The 17,293-nt window shown below is 40.7% G+C and overlaps 1 protein-coding gene across 1 annotated transcript in view; it reads right to left on the bottom strand.

Annotated features, from left to right (window-relative positions):
• Positions 1-1,453: 1,453 nt before the first annotated feature.
• The window catches only part of ano2b (anoctamin 2b), a 114,409-nt gene continuing 98,569 nt past the window's right edge, over positions 1,454-17,293 (bottom strand). Inside the window, exons 25-26 of the mRNA XM_078165133.1 lie at positions 4,990-5,095; positions 1,454-2,422 (exon numbers count right to left, since the gene is read on the bottom strand). Coding sequence (XP_078021259.1) covers positions 2,045-2,422; positions 4,990-5,095 — 484 coding nt within the window. The 3' untranslated portion in view covers positions 1,454-2,044. The remainder of the gene's footprint in view (positions 2,423-4,989; positions 5,096-17,293) is intronic.

The following is a 17,293-nucleotide window of genomic DNA, read 5'->3' on the forward strand; positions in this document are numbered from 1 at the left end:
TTAGCTATTTGTAATTTGAGTGATTGAGTGATTTGAGAACTGCATACACATTACTGTGTGATTACAAGTTAGGGTTTACAGACTACCTGTTGCTGTGAGTTTCGACAGTCTGGTCATTTACCATAACCTAATTCATACCCATAAAGACAGACAAGTAACGCTAGCAAGACCCTCTTCTTTCTATAATGCAAGACGAACATGGACCTTGCAGGAGCTGTGGATGACAAAAGCGTCGAGAGGGGATCAGTGCTAATGTTAGCAAGCTAGGCTAATTAGCTTCCACTTACAGAGTAAAAAGCTAGTCAGTTTATCTTGCTAGCTTCCACTTCTGAATGAAAGATACATTTACACAGTACAATGGGTTTTCCAAAGTATTTAATATAAAGGGACAGAGGTCGTAAATTACTCACAGTAGCTAATTAACATGTGGGCTGGTTGGGGAAATCGTCTATGTATTAATGTAAATAAATCCTCCTTCTGTGATGTATTTCAATGGGTAGTGGTAGTGGAAGTTGACATGTCCCCTAGCAACATCGGCCCTCGAATATCAATCAACTGCTGCCAAAAGACAGGTTCCACTTATACGTCGGTAACAGATTTTATCCTTTTCTTGGAAAAATTGAAATTATACACACCGCTGCAGTATCATTATAGCCTGTATTTCCTTGTACAAAAAGTGCTAATTCAAATTTCAGTTTAACTTTAACATGCAAAAAATGAATTTAATTAGAATGCTAATAGGTTTTTTAACAACTATACAGCAATAGTTAGACCAGATAGTAGGCCTATGTTAGCTAACAATCTAATATCTAAACATAAAATCAGTCATATCTATCAGTGATGAAGTGACTGGTTGAAGAAACAGATGGTATGTTGAATGCAGTTGACAGTGTTTCTCAAGAGCTGAAGACTTCAAACATGGCTGCCAGAGGTTGCACAAGTTCTCTGATGCATGACGCAGCTCCTCTGTATGTGTGGTAGTACCCCAGATTTATTACTTACCTGCAGGAAATATACAGTCTGGTATTTCATAATGAAGGACAGATTGTCAAGGGAAGTATTTGTAAGTGAGATAACTTCTAGTTCACTGTCATTCACAATTTGCAAAAGAGCTGGCTCTCTGTTTCCATTTAGATTATTAAATCATCCTGTTCTCAGTTGACAGCTGTGAAGTCCATATGCTAACAGGAAAAACATTTGCTTCACAGATAATATATTTCTAAAACTAGAGCTTGGACTGTCTATGATCTATAAGTGGCATGCAACACAGTGCCACACTGGCATGTGCATCTGATCATCAAATACGTCGAGCAGAGAAACAATGACCAGCCTGACTAACATTACAATTTTAGTAAAGTTTGAAAATGATCCGATGTGGTTCCTGAAATCTACAGAGAAAAATCAGCTGGAAAACAGTAAAGAAAATGATTTGCTCCTCTGGAAGGCTCATGTGTGTTTTCAGTACCATGTATTGAAAAGTACAGGAAATGTGAAATGTCGTAGCTGCTACAAATTCTGTTAAAAACAAAAATACATAAAGAGCATAAGCACGTAAAGCAGGAAATTCTCACAGTCCCCAGCCCTAGTAATGAGCCTGTGTCCATCAGTCTGTTGATTAAGTGTTCATCACTGAATCTGTCCATTTGTTAAGAGTCTGTCTTTATCTCCAGTCTCTTCCAAGTTCTTGTAATATTCAGTTGTTCAGCCTAATACTGTAATTATTGCTTGACTACGCTATGAAGCAAGTGTGCCTTGCTAAATTATTTATTTTTACCAAAAAGTAAAAATGATAACACTTTATCAGGTGAACAGTCGGTGCAATTAGGAACAACACATGGGCACCCATTCAACCAGTGTGGACATAACTCAAATTTGTTCAAAATGATGCTGTAACTTAAAAAAAAAAAAATCACAGCACTAGTGTCAGACACACCAGGACACAAAAGACACAGGTAAAGACATTCACAAACTGAATCACCCGAGTAACATGTTCTCCAGTCCTGAGGCCTAGCTCAAGAGCCCCTACAGATGTGTGTGTTACATATCACACCGCTGTGTGTCTTGAATTCTCATTTTCATTTCTGGGTGTCGGGGTGAACAAGCTGAAGCTGGCGGCCCTACACCTGGCCCTCGGCCCTCCTCCTTCTCCGGCTAAGCCCTGCAAGCCATGCATCAGACCCGGGGGCAGGGTACTGAAGCGGCTCGGGATTGTCAAGCCTTGGCCCGGGTGGAGCGTTTGGCTGTCTGGCTGCAGGGTGGTGTCCTTGGAGAAGAAGCTCTGGATGAGCTGGAATTTTTCCTTCTCTTCCTGTAAGAAGACGTCGACCAGAAGTTTCTTCTCCCGTTTGAACTGCTCCACGACAGTTTTGGGAACGTCAGGGATCCCCCAGGCAACCATGAGGCTGAGGAACATCACCAGATTCTAGAAAAGGGAGAGATGAAGAGAAAGGGAAGGAGATGGATAACAAAAGTGACAAGTGGAGGAATAAAGTAAGTTTTAGATCTCTTTTAAAGCTGTCATTGGTAACTTTCCTAATTATTTTTTCATATTTGCTTTAACTGTCACTCTGTCCACACAGTAGTACATAAGACAGATAATCTGTGAAAAAAAATCCAGTTCCTCTGCTTCCTCATAGTGCTTCTAATAACATGTTTTCAGAAACATAATTTAGCATACTGTTTAGCTGTAAAATGAAAAAGTTTGTGATCTGGCCAAAAATGTTGGACACAGTCTAGCTAAAACTAAGTTCCACCCACAGAGCAGAGCAAACTCTCTCATTTTACAGCTAAACAGTACACTAAAATATGTTTCTGAAAACATCTGAGGCAAGAAACATGCAATGCAGTAACAGAATCTTGATTTACATTTGATCAGAGCTGCTGAATTTGACAGTTTGACCACAGTTCACAAGCAGTGATGAGTGACATGAATGACAGTTGCGTTAGAGACTCCTTGGCTCCGATTGGTTGTTTTCCGTCAGGCCCGGTGGATTCTTGGAAATGCCATTAGAAGTACAACAAGGAGGAGAAAACATGATTTTTTTCCACAAACTAACCATCTGATGTACTACTGTGTGGACATAGTGACAATGTCATCAAAATGACAAGTCTTAAAGTCTGTGAAGTTATAAGGAATCTAGGATCTAGAACAACATTTTGAGCCTTATTGTTTGTGCAGCTTGAATAAGTAAATCTCATTGGATTTTGTTGTACCTGTTTTTCTTTGTTTTTCTTCTGTTCTGGGGATAAACATGCTCTCAGTTTGAGCATTACGGTGTGCATAAAAAAAAAAACTGTATAATGTTGCCATGGCTAAAATTTAGCCTTTATTTGGGCAAATTGGCAACACTGAAGGACTGCGAAATTAGCTATTAGAACTTCCTGTTTCAGTGTAACCATGGATGTATAGACAACTATCGATGGATTACTGTGATAGGAGAGAAAACTTTGAACGTGATGATTCTCAAGCAAGCTCTGGGGTTATAAGGAGCGTCTTTTTTCTTTGATTTCTATGCGGATCTATGGAGGTTGATTCACAAGGAGTAGATATTTTGTTGTGCTGGTATGCAGGCTAAACTTGGGGGGCAACCTACAATAAACTACAGTGACTAATTTCTAGGGCTATTCGTCAGAATTGTCAGTCCAATTAGATTTGGCTGGTCAATACAAATATTAGATGATTGGGATTTGAATTATTTTTTTGTCCATATAAAGTTTGACCAGGCTCAGTGGGGCAGCCTGGCCTGTGGAGCGTTTGCTTAATATGGCCGACAAGCTAACTGTGCTATCGACCGATTGGAAATGTGCGATTACATTTTTTGCTGACACTAGATATCAAGCAAAAGCCAGAGACTGTGTCATATTAAGTTGCTGTGAGCTGTAACATTGCTGCTTCTAAGCAGAACAGAGAGGGTAATGTTATCTCATGGCCTTACAGTGCACAGTCTCTCCTTCTCTGTGCCGCTGCATCATGTCAGCAGCTGTCTGTACCAAAGAGTGGATAGTGCCGGTGCCCCATGTACAGAGGCGATGCCTCGCTACAGCGGTCACAGGTTCGACTCTGGCTTGCAACCATTTGCTGCATGTCAACCCCCGCTCTCTCTCTCACCCCATTTCACTCTGTCCTGTACATTAAAGGCAAAAAGCCCAAAAAAAATAATCTTTAAAAAAAAAAAAAGTCTCGTGAAAGTCAAGCGCACTCACACTCAGCAAAATCTGGGGTCCAAAACTTCCCCAGAACTACACTGCCAAGCACAGTGATGAGCCACATAAAAAAAGACTGCTCAACTTGAAGCAATTTCAGTCAACTGAGGGGTGTCCCACATGATTTAAATCTTTCATTTTCAAGGGGCTGCCCCACTAATTCAGCTTTTTTTTTTATAACTGCATGCACCTGTCTCTCTCACCTTACTTCATATATATCTCTCTATGTCCTCCCTGCAACCTTCCCGCACAAAATCTCTGATCTAGTCTGATCTGATCTAACTTTTGAGGAATTCTGTCCATGTGTCTGATACTAGAGAATGATTTATCTGCAGCAGTAATGAAGGAAACCTTTCCAACAGCTTAGTTGTTGAAGGACATTTGGTAGACATATGTAAGTGAAGTGTGCAGGCGGACAGACGGATGTTTATCAGATGAGCTGCTCGCTATCTGCCTGAGTCATCTGGTAATATTCCCGATCATGATAAGAGTACACTGTGATTCACCTAATTGAAAGAGACCAGCCCACACAAATGCACGCACAATTACTTTATCTGTCTTTTTATTGAACAGATCGGTTACATTTAACTGCAGCGTATGCTTTCAACTACACTGCAGAGTAATGAGAGAGTGATGCCGCTGAAAAGTTCCAGCCATGTGTGTGCACCTGTTAAAGATGTCTGACTGACTTCCGTATGTCTGTTGTGCTTTAAAACAGTCTTAAATGTCTGAACCCCGGACACATGAGCTGATAGAAATTAACCAGTGTACACAATGAGCTCATACCTGGAACAGTATGACGAAAGCCAGTCTTGCAGCCAGGACACACCAGTACTGTTTGGAGAACGTGTACGCTTCTGAAGACCATGGGGGCTCCCTGTAATCTTTATACCTAAGAAAAAAAACAGAGTGTGGATGATAAAAATGTCTATTGTTTCATTGTTTCATGCCTGGTGGAGCTTTGTTTGGAATCAAGTGCATGAGCAGAGTGAAACACTTAAACAAAAGCACCACCCCATAAAACACGGAGGGCGCCCACACTGTTTGACTGGGAGATGCAGTGCAGAGCCTCAGACAGACTCTCCTCCCTCCTGACTTATCTGTACCTGGCTGAGATCTAGTCTCATTACAACATCCCTCTCCTCCACACAGCTTGGGACCAGACTCAAAGTGCAATAAACTTTATTAGGATTCCTTTCCTTTGTTTTCTTTGTAGTAAACACTATTTATTGTGCTGGCAAAACAAACAGCAGAAAACTCGAACCACATGTTGAGGCAACGAATTAAAGCAGAGATAAGGAATCAGAAAAAGACAGGAGAGGAGAATAAGAAAGCAAGACAAAGGTAAGGAACAGAGGCAGGAGAATAAGAGGAGCATTTTGAGATAGAGAAGAAACAGAGAAAGAAAAGAGGAGATGACAGAAGGGATGATAAAAAAGAGATAAAGAGAAGAGATGTGTTTGGTTTCAAGCTGTCAGATTAAAGACTGAAAGAATTTATGTGACTGGGTAGGTTGAAGATACTGTCCTGTCCGGTATAACACACACACGCACACACGCGCGCACACACACACACGCACACACACGCACGCGCACACACACACACACACACACACAGCAGCACGAAACAGCTGTTTATCTGTTTTAGTATGTTTATTCTTCTAGTTCAAGGCTTAAGGAAAATGAGGATCTAACACATCTAACAATACATAAATAAAAACATTTGAGCCATTCCTTTATAGTCATTGATGAAATTAAGTCTTTGTATTGCTTCATTCATATTTTAGTAAGTAGTGTTTAGTAGGCCTATGCTTTGTTGTGTCACAAAGAAATAAAACAAATAAATATTGGTTCAACGTTACTGCAAATAAAGTTTCCCCTTTTGTCGCTGGCAGGCTGCGATCACGTATCCAACCAGTCCTGAATGATTCTTGTGTTGGTGTGTACCTTGTTTCTAAGTGCACAGACTGCCAGTGTGGTGCAAGTCTTTCATTAGCAGACTGTAAGAGGCAATAAAAATTAAAACGTGGTGTAATGCAACTCGTGGCAGTCGGACAGTTCAGGCGCCAGATCTGCTGCCGCTGAATCTGTTGGCTGCAGCGCAGAAAATAAAGATCAGAGAGCAAAGTACAATGATGTCAAGTTGTAGCCGGGCTGTTTGACATACACACGTAGAGAGAAAACAATTGAGCGTCTCTGTGGCTGAACAGTCTCAGGAGCATAACGTACAACTGTCTAACAATAAAGCAAGGAATCTGCCCGTCTCTCTGTCTGTCCGTCTTTCAGTGTGTCCTTCACATATCTCAACAGCTGTTCATTTGATCTACTTCACATTTAACGAGTGTATCACTGGGGATGCGCAATGTCGTAATTGATGCAATTTGGACACGCAACACATCCAATATAAACTTTGAATAAAGATGTGAAAGGCATTCTGTTGCTCTGTGCAGTAGCAGGGTGCGGCTTCAGGGCTCTGCAGAGAGTCAAGCATGTCTCACTATGTGTATTCCACCAATGTTTCTGACTTGGGTGTTTTTCTTCGCCTTACTAACTTATAACACTAATAACATTTCATTTTTTCACTGCACTATTAACCATAAACTGTGGAGTCTGAAGTGGAAAAACTTTGCTTTGTTATTTTCTGTCACTATCTACTCTGTAAAAACTGAACTGTGTTCAGTTATTCCTGGTACGAAGCCAAGTTGATGGATAAGTTTGACTGAGCTGTTTCCTGTTGGATACAATCACTCCTACGTAACATAAACAGGGTCTCGCCCTCTTTATGCTCAACTTGAGGGTTTATTTAGAATGCAGTCAGTTTTTCACATATGGAAATATATAGGAACACAGCAGGATTCAATCAAAATCATGTCTTCAGCAAAGCAGCCAGCGGAGTTGACAGCTGAGGGGGAGTTGTGTCTGCAACTGCTTACAAACCTGCTGCACATAATCATATCATAAAGCAATAAACAACAATACAGTTGTTTTCCAGCTTTTATATTACTGACTTATTCTGCACTGTAGGCTACAACACTTCCTTCTGAACACCAATCTAAGGAGTACAAAACAAACAACTATCAAACTGTAATTTTTAATATGGATATTCAGCAAAGTCAGATTGCTTCAAGGACAATCTGAGCAGCTAATCCAGAAACATCACGTTTTTTTTAAATTTCAGGTTACTAATCCGACCATCAGCCTGCTGCACAGAAGTTATGGTCTATAAAATACTTTACTCATGCCTTTAAACTGAAATATGTCGGGAGGAGAGGAGTGTGTAGTGCAGGGCGGGGAGTGACTCTGGAGTAGGAGTGGGTTCTGCAGACTCTCTTGGCTTTATGTTACGATACTTTTGGGCTTCATTTCCACAACAGCTATTTTAGAAGACAGTTTCCCCCCATGGGATGCCAAGTACAGCATATACAGTAACATTCCTTTCAAGGCAATAGTTGAGAGAAACCATGTCACTGTAAGTCATGATAACATCTTTGGGTGGAAAAAATGCATCCTCCTAAACCACTGAATGTAAAGAAGACATTGAGATTTATAGACTAAGATCAGCATCACGTGGAGATATAGATATATATGTAGAGAGAGAGCGGTCTCCATATTTATCACTCATTTAACCACATGACCCAGCAGAAGATAGAAACTAAAGAGGATCAAGATTAAATAAAAATCTGTGCCAAACATGGAAGAAGAGGCAATTAAGCCATGACATGCTTTCTTCAGGACAATTTTGCTCACTATGCTGATACCTCATGATGGGCCATTGAATGTATGGAGCATACAGTTTCTGAACTGGCAAACATTAGCCAACACAAAATACATAACTTTCACTGTGGCTGCTTGCTGTTTGTGTTTAATGTAAACCTATACTGAGTGGAGGTTATGGAGGCTGGAGCACGATTAACCCCAGCCAAGTAAGGGTCTGGGAACATGGAAGTAGGACGCCAGTAATTCGTCTACCTCAAAAACAAACTGCGCCTTTATTGCTACGGTTAAGAACCACATTTTTTTGACTGCTGACTTTGAACTATAAGTCTGCCTTTTGTCATATGACTTTAAGATCCAGCCAAAAAGCCAATTGCATAAATGCAACGTGAAGATAAAAGCTGTTGTTACTAATGTTAAGCACTGCTGGACTAATATGCTGTTGCTCCTTTTTTTGCCACCATTTCATGTCTCATCTTCACTGTCACACTGCAACGCCACACAAGGGTAAATGAAGCAGTTTTCCAGGGAAGTCATGTGGCAGACTATGTCTTGGCCCGGGAGCAGAGACTTCCTGGAGATTTGTTCACTTTAAGATTGCTTGACAACCATGTAAAACTTAAGGAAGTCATCTTAAAACTCAGTCCTGTCGCCTGAAGAAAATGGTGGCATTGCATGTTTCTGCAAACTATGGGTTAGTTATATTTGTGCATTTCATAGGTATCATATCAACGTTTCTTAAGTGACATAGTTCTGGTAACATGGAGCCTACTTGAGTTGACTTTGTCATCGGGAGTCGGCCGGGATGGGGGACGGTGTGACAAGCTGGAGACCACTGTTCAAATCAACAAAGACAATTATTGCTTTAAGCGAATATTTTATGTGTTTATGAAGATTTAAATGACCTTGCCCCGTCATACAGTAGAGATTTTCTGTCATTTTATGTTCCAGCCAGGTCACTGAGGTCCTCCACTGCTTTATTTTTAAATCTTCCTCACGTGTCCCATAAAAGTACTGGTGAAAGCGCTTTCTGTTTTGATGCCCCTATTCCTCTGTGGAATTTGCTACCTCTAAATATTAGGATGCAAGCTCTCTCTGTATTTTGAAAATTAAAGACCTATCTTTTTAATCTGACTGTTAATGTGGAGTAACATTACAATCTTGATTTTTACGTTTTAACTATAGGTTTATCTCTCCTGTTCATTTTTATTCTATCTTATTTATTTATTTACTTTTTATACTATGGATTTTAATAATCTTTGTGTTAGTTTGTCCTGGTTTCGTTGGGTTGCTTTCTTATTATTTTATTGTCTTGTGTCCGTGCCGTCCCAGTTTTGCCATGTGAAGCACTTTGGAGTGCATGTTTGAATGAAAGGTGCTATATAAATAAAGTTGCGTAGAGTTGCGTTAATGAGCCAGTGGCAGCTAATAGGGAGAACAGTGGCAGCAAGGAGCTTACTGGGCTCACTGGGAGCATAAGTTCACATGGCTGAGAAGGAAAGACAGAAAAATGTTCTGCGACATCTGTACAAAAGCTAACATGAGTAACGGATTTGTCTGAGGGTGCACAAAGATGCAGAAAGTGCAGAAATTGACACAAAACAGCCGGAGCCACATCAAGGCTTCAAGAATGGTCAACCAGAGCATGGCTGTGATTAAACGTGGAGAAATCACAGGATGCCTGTAGCAAAGCTTTAAAAACACAACTTAACGTCTCTTATTTCAAAAATAAAATTACAATGACAGATAATAACTGATTATGATGGAATTTTTACGTCCCTGTCTGTCAAAACAACGGACAATCAGGAATGAGAGTGGTATTAATAAGCTCAAGCAACTCACATCACATCATTTCTCACATCAAAATCAGACCTCTCATTCCTTCACACTCAAATCAGCTAATGAACATAATCTACAACTATCAGAGTCTGAAGATGGCATATTTCACCAGAACTGTAATATCAGGCTATAAATAAATATGTTCTGCTTGTAAAGTACATTCTGTCCAGGTGTCTGATTTGTCATATCTCAACCATTAGCTACACTCCACCTCCTGTCAATCACAGCCCTATCAGGCAATATGTCCTTTTACACAAAGAGATTTTGACATGTCATAAAAGTAAAGGTGTAAATAATGTAATGAATGATTTCTATTCATGAGAACTGGGAATGCAGAAACACCAATGACACTGGAAACTGTCCCTTAGTATACACACAGTAGTTTATCATGTCAGATTAATGTGACGGAGTGAATCAAAGTTTTCACACACACAGACACACACACACACACACAAATCCTCTGAAGCCAAAATGGATGAAATGGCCTGATTGTCTCACTAAGTACTTGACTCGTAGTATAGAAATAATAAGAGGGAGGGCGAAATGTGTGTGTGCATTGTGTGTGTGTGTGTGTGTGTGTGTGTGTGTGTCAGCAGGGTCTTATGGTGTCTGATTCCTTCTCCTTATACAGTCATGAGTGAGGAATGCTGCCCGTGAGAGTCAGCTCGTCTCCCTCTCCTTTTCTTTGATCTATTCATCTTCCTCTCACTTTCTCGCCAATATTTGACAGTGTTCTTGTTGATCAACTTCAAATGTGAACCAAACTTTAACACAAGACCTCCCCCTCCTGTCATACTCCAGTTAATATAACTTGTCTGTGTGAAATTAAATATAACATATTTTAATCAAAGACATGTTTCTCCTTCTTTCTGTCTTCCTGTGTGTGTGTGTGTGTGTATGTGTGTTTTGTAGACGCACCATGTTTGGTTATGGAAGTGCAGCTCAGCAACAACTGGAGCATCTAACTCAATATTCTTTCAAAAGACCAATGAGATTATAGTGAGAAGTGTGTGTGTGTGTGTGTGTGTGTTCCTCAGAGTTCCTGCTTCCAATTCAGTGCCCCTTGGGATCCAGGAATATATTTACAAACAAGGGTCAGACAATTCCCATCCTTAACACACACACACACACACACACACACACACACACACACAAACAAGCCCCTCATCACAGCACATGGTCGCTGTCAGGTGACACTATAATTCACATCAATGACCTACAACAATAGTATCTTTCTATCTTATGCAAGAACATGTGCCTTTCATATGTAATGCATCTGCCTTTCAGTTCTCTGTGATCTCTTTCAGATATTCTCTTTGTTTGTGCTTCACCACAATTTGTTTTTCGTCCTCATTTTTCTGCTGCTCAGCATCACTCTTTCCCTTAGAACTGTTAAGAGCAGAAAAGGGTGACAGCAACTCTGACATCCTGATTACTTTGATCAAAAACCACTTCCATGCCTCTTCGGTTTATTACTTCCTCCTGGCTGAGCCCAGAGAGGAAGAGGAGGAAATTGCTACAAAATTTCCATGCACAAATTTCAGATTGGCCTTTGACCAATAAAGATCATGATCTAATAGTAAATGCCTTTAAGAGTCTTAACTTTGGAGGAATCAAATGAAAAATACATTGAGTTGGACTTATGGTCAGGAAAGGAGGTATCGATACGGTAACTTCAGCAGCTGTTCAGACAGTTCTGGTGCTCATATGCAGCCAAACAAATCATCAATCAACCATCTCACAGATGAAGTGTTTGAGAATAACACTGTCCTTTCGACTGAACATGGAAAAACAAACATTAGTGATAAACAATGTATAATACACTACTCATTGCATGGTCGCTAAACTTTGAGTTATTTTGTGTCACAATGCTCCATATCGGCAAGTGACCTTTTGTCTGATTTTTAGCAATGGCTCTGGGGATGGAAATGCAGGTCAGTCCACAACTTTGTCCAGATGGATATTTCCATCCATCCACTATTAAATGGATCAGCATAAAACTCTGAAGATATTCATGGTCCCTAGAGAATGCATCCTATTGACTCTGGTAATCCCCTGACTTTACCTCTAGCGTCACCATGGGGTTTTGGGAATCTGGGGATTTTAGTGAGACTTTTTAAAAACTACTGAATGGATAACCTTTAAATTTGGTACCAACATCCATGCTGCCCAGAGAAAACATCTTAATGCCGGAATCCCAATGAATGCTTGTCCATTGCGGAATGGCTGCGCTGGTTATCCGCTGCGTGCTCCGCTGTCCGTCAACACCCACCGGCTGCGTTTGCTGTGTGGAGCGGTGCAGCTCCGTCGGACAGCGGGAGTCACGAGGACCCACGAGATCTCGCAAATTGATGCATAATCATAATAACAGAACCACAAAACCAGAGGAGTAGTGGGAAGACGTCTCGGTGCACCTCCATGATTAATATCTCCTCGTCCATGGTGTCAACGGGGTGAAATGACATCTGAAAACCTCTGACCTGTTGACTTCAGGCCTGCCTCTGCCCATTATGACGTTTTCAAGGTGTAGTGCAAGGAAATATGATCCGCACTGTGTATTTTATTTTGAAAATTAACCGGTTTTATTTTGTTTCTGTGCACGACTTCCTGCCCCGCACGATCTGCTCTGTGCTGAATTGCTGCATTGTGCTCCGGCGTCCGGCAAAAACAGAAGTCCTGCGTATCTGTTGCGGAGGGCTCTGGAGCGCCGCAGCTGTGATGGAGCCGGAACGTAGCACAGCCGCAGCCGGTGGAGGCACATTGACTAGAATTGAAACATATTGCCTCTGCTGTTCCGGAGCGCAGATGCAACCCACACACATCTGGTGGAATTTGGGGGTTAAGCCCCGTTTCCACTGAGCAATACGTTACGGTACAGTTCAGGTAGGTAAGCTTTTTTCCCATTTCCACTGTGAAAAGTTGTGGATGGTACCAATGGAACTGTTCCTAATTGTTACCATTTTTACCATACCGCTCTCTAGGGGCACCTAACACACAGATCTGGTACTAAAAGGTGGAGCTGTGAACACTGCAGTCCGTTGACTGGTCAATAGTGAACGATCACTCTCCTCAGGGCTGAGTTGTGGCTGGTTTTGAGGCTCATGTAACCACTGTCTATACCGTCAAGTTTTATTAGTAGACTCTATCTATAAAAATAAAGGATGTTTTGTTGCCTCTTGCAGGGGGTGACTGCCAGTGACTTTTAAGGTGAAATGTTAACTTGTAATGTTACTCAAGGCATGAGGTAAAGATATGAATCAATCAACACACCTTAAATATTCTACAACATCTTTGACCATTACTCTAGTTGTTATATGGCATGCACTTGTAATATTGAGTGGATCCTCCAGTGATTATATATATTAATTTCTGCCAGGTTATGTGAACGTTATATATTCTAATCCTCACTCGGAGAAAAAGAAAAGCGTCATGGAAAGTTGTTCCTGTGGGCTCCATCAACACCAAACCCCTGAGCTTGCCTTACAAGGACTAAATGCACAAACTGGCTATTTTTACATATACCTTGGAGAGAGATTCTAACTGCAGCCTGTTATGTTTTATTCTGAAAATGTCGGTGTGCAACCTCGTTCTGTGGATGATAAAAGAGGCACAGACTTCCATCTGTGTCACAGGTAATGAGGAAATACAGTGAGTGCTGGATGGAGCAGTGAGTGACAACATTTAAAGGGAAATTTCGGTTTATTTCAACCCGTCTCCTATCGTCCTAAATTTGTTTCAAGTGACTAGTGACATAGAAATAATAGTTAGCATGTTAGCCGTTAGCCTAGATACAGCCGTAGCGTCAGACCTGTTAAAACGTAAGTGAACGGGCATACTTCAAGTGCAAAGTTAGTCCACTAAACAAGCTTTTCTTCCACAAAGACCGCCTCATATTGTTAGGATAAATGTCAGAGAACATATAGAAAACGATATGTAAACGTGTTGTCTTACCTTACCGGTGTGCTGCCATGTTTGTTTATCCCTCTAGCTCTGCTTTCCAAAGCGCGGCCAAAACATCGTGAGAACAAGCAGCGATCTCATAGCATGCCTGAACAAGCAGCAACAGCTGGAAGGCAGAACCGAACAGTAGCCTGAAAAGTTCATTCATTTATTTAATGAAAGATTTATAGAATAATGGCTGACTTTTTGCCAGACTTCGACTTTGTGGAGGAGGAATTTGATATTGCAGAATTTGATGGCCGCCCTTATTTATTTGAGCCAGAATACACTGACAAAGAGCTTCGTGAAATTGAAGAACGGAGGAGGAGAGAGAGAGAGAGGCGCAACAGGTAGAGGACGAGAGAGGAGGAATGGCTGCTGCAAGGCTGCGTAGCTCTGGAGATGGGTGGTGTACCTGTGAATGCTGTGCCCCAGTGCCCACAGAAGAGGAATGCCTCTGTTGCAAGAAATGGGACCGGTTGCAGCCTTATTTTCAAGGTCTGGATGTGACCGAGGATGAGACACCTCCACCTGGAGTAGTATCCAGCTGGGCTTTATCTAGAGCTGGCGAGATATATTTCAGCTGCGCTTAGAAAGTAGAGCTAGATGGTAAACAAACATGGCACCACACCGGTAAGGTAAGACAACATGTTTACATGTCGTTTTCTATATGTTCTCTGACATTTATCCTAACGATATGAGGCGGTCTTTGTGGAAAAAAAAGCTTCTTTAGTGGACTAACTTTGCACTTGAAGGTATGCCCGTTCACTTACGTTTTAACAGGTCTGACACTATGGCTCTATCTAGGCTAACAGCTAACATGCTAACTATTATTTCTATGTCACTAGTCACATGAAACAAATTTAGGATGATAGGAGACGGGTTGAAATAAACCGAAATTTCCCTTTAAGAGTACTGTTTGCGGTGCAAATGCTAGGGTCTAGATACCATGTCTGAAGGGCTAATTTTGGTTCCAAAGGTACCATACTGAAAGCGTTTGGTGGAGACGGGGCTTTAGTGACTTTGGTAATCACCTGACTTTACCTCTAGTGACACCATTAAGTTGATATGTCTGTTTTTTGGTGAAACGTCTCAACAGCTGTTGGATGGATGACACTTTGCACATAAATGTCCTTCTTAGGATTAGGATAGATAGGATTAACTGCAATAATGATATTCCCTCAAATATTTATCAGAATTTCAATTTGTGCAATACTTTGGTTTATCACGGAACACCAGCAAAACTAATGACATCCCATCATGTACAACCATACTTTGTTCTGTGCCAATTACTGCTAAGTACATTACAACATTTCACCAGCTAAATAAAGCTCAAAGCTCAAAGCCCAGCTGTTGCTGAGGACAGCCTGACAGAGCTGCCAGCTTGGCTGTAGACTCAAAAACTTACAAGACTGATTCATCTCACCACTGTACATTCACATTTCCAAGGTTGTCCTGATGAACCCACTGCTGATGGGGGTGCTTTGTCATTTGTCCATTAATTCATGTTTCATGTGTAAGTCCTTCAACCCCACTTATAAAATCTTGATCAATCAAGGGCAATTGAAACATCTAACCTCTTTGCTTTAGCGCCGACATGCACAAAAAAGAAGCTAGAGGTAAAGCTCAAAACTGTAGGGACATAAATTATCATACCCAGTGAGACCCCTTCATAATTCATGTAGGATGACATATTTACTACCATTATGGTCCAATGTGTCTCTGATATTTAGTCATTCATATTTATTCCTAAACTCATCTTATTCCTGAACCAAATACACTGAATAAAGAAGAAAACATATTCTACTAATGCACCGAGGGGAAACATCCTGTAAGTAATGACATGATAATCCATCCCATAATTCCTTGGATATCACTTGACTTCGAAGTGATACAAGTTTAACCACAGCCAACTTCCTGTCAGCTCAGGGAACAAGCCCTGTCTTGACATTAGCAGGTAGAAGCCTAAAAGTCTGCTATCGTTATACTTTTTAAGGTTTTGTCCAAGGAGAGACTATGATTTCTTCAACATATAAATCCTTCTAATCACCAGGGTTTGTGGTTAACTCAGCCTGTGTCTTTTAATTCTGCCTAATTTATCTGTTTATGTTGCATGTGTGTTCTTTGCTTTCTGCAAATTACTGTGAAGCTCCCTTGGCTAAATATAATTTGATTTAAAACTAAGTGACGTCAGGGCATGTCAGGAATACAGAGAAAAAAGTGTATTCCTGTGGGGAAACTGACTTTTCTCTTGCCCCCTTCACACGGAGGTCAGCCAAATGACAGTAGAGGCTGGTAGGAATTTAATATTTGCTCAATAGTACCTTAACAGGGGCAATGACCTGTATCACCTTTAAAGATAAATAATTTTTGGAGAGAGTTATAGTGGTTATTTTAAATTTTCATGTCATGTAAAAGGCACCTTGAACAGTAAACAAGTTAACTAAGTGGTTCCCAACATTTTCCTTTACCCCTGATTAAGTGACATATTTTATGAATTTCATACTGTATTCAGTGTACAGCAATAAAAGTACAGAACAACTAATAAACTGTACAGCTGATCCAAATGTTGAACCTAACAACTGCAGAAGGTTTGGATGAATTTTGAGCAGAGCCTGTCTTGTGAATTTTACATCAGAGATGAGTTTTCCTGACATTTCTTAGGAACTTTTTATACAATTCTCTGTCCTTATTATGTTTTTTTTTGTTTTGTTTTTGTTTTTTTAACAATTGTACATAATAGGCTTCTTTTTTGACAAATTCAGTATTAGCCCTGGTTGTTTTAACTGTGTTCTTTTCTAAAGCAGGACGAGGCAGTGTAGGAGAGAGTGAGGGCACTGTGAACAAAGATTGTGTTCAGGTGTTCAGGTCTTCCATCTTTTATTTAGTTGTGTTCACAAAAATGAAATGCCGAGGTATAGGTATGTATATATATATATACATATATATATATATATATATATATATATATATATATATAACTTGACTTTGTTTGTCTATAAATATAAAGTTTTCTTACACCCCTTGGGATCAAGATGGCCTTACGACCCCTACTGAGGGTCAGGGCCCCCAGGTGGGAATGAGTGAGCTAAGCGAACCTGAAAAAAAGGCAGGGCAAAGTCCTCTTAGCTGTCCTCTGAAACACGGCATTAAGTGCAACAAGCAAATACATTTACTATAAGGAAGTCTTTTTAGTGTTTAGTGTGTATTTGTGTTTTGTTAGCAGTGTTGTTGCACCACTTAATGGATGAATGGAGGCGTCTGCTGCACCCAAACCTATATGATCCACTTCAGTGCTTACGGTTTAAAGTCTGCCAGAAACTATGGTTTTGGATCAGGCCCAGTCATTCCGGCAGATGGTGAGACATTTTCAAAAGTAGTGTTTTTGTTGATGAGGAGTGGAAGGAAAACTGTCACATGTCCAAAGTATCACTCTTAGACTCTCTGAGTGAGCTTCTTTGTCCTTACATGGAAGGGGAATCAACGGTGATAAGATATCTGGTAGATATCTGGCAGCTTGTAGACATTACTACCTATGTGAAGAGGGGAGACTGCAGCAGAGAGTCAGTGAGAGTTTGGGGTCTATTTTGCCTAAAAAG

Source organism: Epinephelus lanceolatus, chromosome 23 (assembly GCF_041903045.1).
Source record: "Epinephelus lanceolatus isolate andai-2023 chromosome 23, ASM4190304v1, whole genome shotgun sequence".
NCBI classification, from domain to species: domain Eukaryota; kingdom Metazoa; phylum Chordata; class Actinopteri; order Perciformes; family Serranidae; genus Epinephelus; species Epinephelus lanceolatus.